The 5000-nt window shown below is 46.9% G+C and overlaps 1 protein-coding gene across 1 annotated transcript in view; it reads left to right on the top strand.

Annotated features, from left to right (window-relative positions):
- Nucleotides 1-5000, top strand: part of dnah3 (dynein axonemal heavy chain 3) — an 83305-nt gene that overhangs the window by 50440 nt on the left and 27865 nt on the right. The window contains exons 40-43 of the mRNA XM_062991508.1: nucleotides 509-745; nucleotides 929-1032; nucleotides 1765-2059; nucleotides 4736-4915. Of these exons, the coding sequence (XP_062847578.1) occupies nucleotides 509-745; nucleotides 929-1032; nucleotides 1765-2059; nucleotides 4736-4915 (816 nt within the window). The remainder of the gene's footprint in view (nucleotides 1-508; nucleotides 746-928; nucleotides 1033-1764; nucleotides 2060-4735; nucleotides 4916-5000) is intronic.

Raw genomic sequence — 5000 nt, 5'->3', positions numbered from 1 at the left:
GATTGAGATCTGGGGAATTTGGAGGCACCTCAAACTGGTTGTTGTGCTCCTCAAACCGTTCCTAAAGCATTTTAGCCTTGTGCTGAAAGAGGCCACAGATATCAGGGAAGCGTCTCCATGAGAGGGTGAACATGGTCTGTAACGATGCTCAGGTAGGAGCTACGTGTCAGAGTAACGTCCACATGGATGCAGGACCTGAGGTTTCCCAGCAGAACATCACCCAGAGCATCACACTGCCTCCGCCCACTCACCTTTTTCCATCGCTCTGTGGTCCAGTTCCCATGCTCACGTGTCCATTGTTGGCGCTTTCAGGGGTGGACAGGGGTCAGCATGGGCACCCTGACTGGTCTGTGGCTCTGCAGCTCCATACACAACAAACTGTGCTGCTCTGTGTATTCTGACACCTTCTATCAGAACCAGCATGAACTTCTTCTGCAGTTATTCACTTCACCTGTCATCCAGCAACACGTGATTATATGTGTGTGTGTGTGTGTGTGTGTGTTTGTAGATGATATTGTGGTGGCGGGTCAGGACGGGGCGGAGTCGGTATCCAGCCAGCAGATGACCATGTGGCTGCAGAGTCTGTTCCTATTCGCTGTGGTGTGGACGGTGGGCGGGACTATAAATGGCGAGAGCAGGAAGAAGTTCGACGTGTTTTACAGGAATCTGCTGACGGGAACGATGGAGCAACATCCGAGACCCAAGAGCGTCAAACTGACCAAGAGCAGCACCTTCCCCGAAAAAGGTACAGACCCCCCCGGTCACTACTGACCCTACTGAGCACGGGGTTATGGGTGGTGGGTCTGGCTATTTGCCCATTTAGTCTAAAGGTCACATCATTTCTATGGATGGACACTGATGAAGAAAGGTTCAGATGTTCCAGTCTGATGTTCTCCCTGTATCAGTGGATCTGATGTTTCTCCTGCAGGTTCAGTCTACGATTATTATTTCCATAAAGTCGGATCTGGTCAGTGGAACACGTGGACCGACTCCATCACTACAGAGGAGAACACTATTCCACCTGGAGCTAATGTAGGTGTAAATACACACACCTATACACACTTATACACAGATCAGCCTCCTTTATCAGCTCCACTTACCAGATAGAAGCTCTTTGTAGTTCTACAATTACTGACTGTAGTCCATCTGTCCACAGGACCACCACAGAGCAGGTATTATTTAGGTGGTGGATGATTCTCAGCACTGCAGTGACACTGACATGGTGGTGGTGTGTTAGTGTGTGTTGTGCTGGTATGAGTGGATCAGACACAGCAGCGCTGCTGGAGTTTTTAAACACCGTGGCCACTCACTGTCCACTCTATTAGACACTCCTACCTAGTTGTTCCACCTTGTAGATGTAAAGTCAGAGACGATCGCTCATCTATTGCTGCTGTTTGAGTCGCTCATCTTCTAGACCTTCATCAGTGGTCACAGGACGGGGCGCTGTTGGCTGGATGTTTTTGGTTGGCGGACGTTTCTCAGTCCAGCAGTGACAGTGAGGTGTTTAAAAACTCCAGCAGCGCTGCTGTGTCTGATCCACTCATACCAGCACAACACACACTAACACACCACCACCATGTCAGTGTCACTGCAGTGCTGAGAATCATCCACCACCTAAATAATACCTGCTCTGTAGTGGTCCTGTGGGGGTCCTGACCATTGAAGAACAGGGTGAAACAGATGGGCTACAGTCAGTAATTGTGGAACTACAAGTAAACAAATAATAATTATAATCATAATGATCCAACACAAGCCTGTGTACAGGTATCAGATCTGATCATCCCCACCATGGAGACGGCTCGTCAGTTCTTCTTCTTGAGGACGTACCTGTCTCACCACGTACCCGTGCTCTTCGTGGGACCGACGGGTACCGGGAAGTCCGTCATCAATTCCAGTTTCCTGATGTCGCTGCCCAAAGATCAGTACACGCCCAACTGCATCAACTTCTCCGCCCGCACGTCCGCCGGCCAGGTACAGGACATCGTCATGGCCAAGCTGGACCGGCGACGGAAGGGCGTGTTCGGACCGCCGCTGGGGAGGAAGTGCGTCATCTATGTTGGTGAGAATTACACGTTTTCTTCTGTATATACAGTATGCACACCGAGCACCATGCCAGATGTAAAGCACACCAGCACTGAACTCTGGAGCAGTGAGGAGTGTTCTGTGCACGTGTGTATGATACTGAACCCTGTACTGCCAGTGGTTTCACATGCGTCCATCCACATCAACCCACTGTTACTGATACATGGATAGACACAGACATACAGACAGATAGACTGATAGACGGATGGATGGATGGATGGACAGATAAATAGATGGATAGATAGATAAATATATAGCTAGACAGACAGACAGACAGACAGACAGACAGACGGACAGACCGATAGATAGATAGATGGACGGACGGAAGGATACATAGATAAATAGACAGACAGACAGACAGACAGACAGACAGATAGACTGATAGATGGATGGATGGATGGATGGACGAACAGATACATAGATGGATAGATAGATAGACAGACAGACAGACACATACAGTCCCCTCCAAAAGTATTGGAACGGTGAGGCCAATCCCTTTATTTCTGCTGTAGACTGAAAACATTTGGGTTTGACATTAAAAGATGAATATGAGACAAAAGATCAACATGTCAGCTTTTATTTCCAGGTGTTTACATCTGGATCTGATACACAGTTCAGAAGATAGCACCTTTTGTCTGAACCCACCCATCTGTCTTGTGAGCAAAAGTATTGGAACATGTGACTGTCAGGTGTGTCCTGTTACCCAGGTGTGTCCTGTTACATTGATTATTTAAACAATAAATAGCGCTGAACGTCTACGCTCAGGTTCAGATTTGGGTTTTGCCTGTGCAGACTGTGCATTTATAGTTAGAGGAGTAACCAGCATGAAAACCAGAGAGCTGTCTATGGGTGAAAAACAAACAATTGTGAAGTTGAGAGAAGATGGAAAATCAATCAGAGCCATTGCACAAATATTGGCCATAGCCAGTACAACCGTTTGGAATGTCCTGAAGAAGAAAGTTGTCACTGGTGTACTAAGTAACAGATGTGGAACAGGTAGACCCAGGAAAACAACAGTAGTTGATGACAGAAACATTGTGCGTGCTGTAAAGAAAGACCCTAAAACAACTGTTAGTGACATCAGCAACAACCTCCAGGGGGCAGGAGTGAAGGTATCACAATCTACTGTTCACAGAAGACTTCATGAACAAAAGTACAGAGGCTTCACCAGAAGATGCAAACCACTAATGAGCAAGAAGAATAGGAAGGCCAGGCTGGAATTTGCCAAGAAGTACAGAGACGAGCCTCAGAAATTCTGGGACAAAGATGAACCTCTACCAATGTGATGGAAAGGCTAAAGTTTGGAGACAGAAAGGATCTACTCATGATCCCAAACATACAAGCTCATCTGTGAAACACAGTGGAGGTAACGTCATGGCTCGGGCTTGCATGGCTTCTTCTGGGACGGGCTCAGTAATCTTCATTGATGATGTCACGCATGATGGCAGCAGTACAATGAACTCAGAAGTCTACAGAAACATTTTGTCTGTTCATTTAAAGAAAGATGCAACCAAACTGATTGGGAGATCCTTCATCATGCAGCAAGATAATAACCCAAAACACACGGCCACAACTACAGAGGACTTCATCAGCGGCAAGAAGTGGAAGGTTTTGGACTGGCCTAGTCAATCTCCAGACTTAAACCCTATAGAGCTGCATTTTACCTGCTAAAGAGGAGACTGAAGGGAGTAACCCCCCCCCCAACACCAACAAACACCAACTGAAAGAGGCTGCAGTAAAAGCCTGGAAAAACATCACAAAAGAAGAATGCAAAAGTTTAGTGATGTCAGTGGCTCACAGGCTTGATGCAGTTATTGCAAGCAAAGGATTTGCAACTAAATATTAAGTCGTATTCACTTTAATCTGTTTTAATTTGATCTGTTCCAATACTTTTGCTGACAAGAAAAATGGGTGGGTTCAGACCAAAGGTGCTATCTTCTGAACTGTGTATCAGATCCAGATGTAAACGCCTGGAAATAAAAGCTGACATGTTGATCTTTTGTCTCATGTTCATCTTTTAATGTCAAACCCAAATGTTTTCAGTCTACAGCAAAAATAAAGGGATTGGCCTCACTGTTCCAATACTTTTGGAGGGGCGTGTAGATGGATAGACAGACAGCTTCTTTTTGAAGTGTAATGAGCCCACCTGCTGTGCCCATGTTGGTCAGCAGGGGGTGGAGGTGGAGGCGCAGCTTAAATAGAAGTGCAGGTCTCTTTAAACAGCACTTCAAAAGCACTCTCTGCACCTAATCAAGCGATACCCGTTTCACCTGGGGGCGGCTCGTCATGAACCCTTTTTTTGACCTGAAGGTCGACCCAGCTTCTTCTGCTGAACTTGTTTAGTAGACGTGGTGGCTGTCTTGTTTTTTGCTGCCAAGAGAGACCCATCCTGGTGCGAGTGGTGTCCAGTGGTAGCACGGCAGCTTTCTTGTGTTTTTAATGCAGTTGCCAGTTCATGACATTTCCCTCTCCTGGTTCCTTGTCGAGCACTTTGGATGTAGCTCACTGGTGGATTGAGTAGCAACCCCAGAGTATTACAACCCTGTTTATCTCTATTTGTGTGCTTCCTGATGTTCCTTGAAGTTCAGAAGGTTCTAAAAGGTCCTGCTTTAAGTTTCTGGTTTGGTTCTGTGTTTGTGTTTCTGACCTCTAGATGACCTCAACATGCCAGCCAAGGAGGTTTACGGTGCTCAGCCCCCCATTGAGCTGCTGCGTCAGTGGATCGATCATCAGCACTGGTATGACAAAAAGGACACGTCCAGGCTTGACCTCGTGGATGTGCTGTTCATCTCTGCTATGGGGCCCCCTGGTGGTGGGAGGAACGACATTACAGGTAACACACACTCCTTAATCTAGTGTAGCGTTCTGACCTGTCGTGCTCTCACCAGATCACTCTCAGTGCTGCTCATCCATCATCT

Source organism: Trichomycterus rosablanca, chromosome 3, assembly GCF_030014385.1.
Source record: "Trichomycterus rosablanca isolate fTriRos1 chromosome 3, fTriRos1.hap1, whole genome shotgun sequence".
Taxonomy (NCBI): Eukaryota; Metazoa; Chordata; class Actinopteri; order Siluriformes; family Trichomycteridae; genus Trichomycterus; species Trichomycterus rosablanca.
Note: the sequence above shows the minus strand (reverse complement) of the source record. Positions and strands in the feature narration are given on the sequence as shown.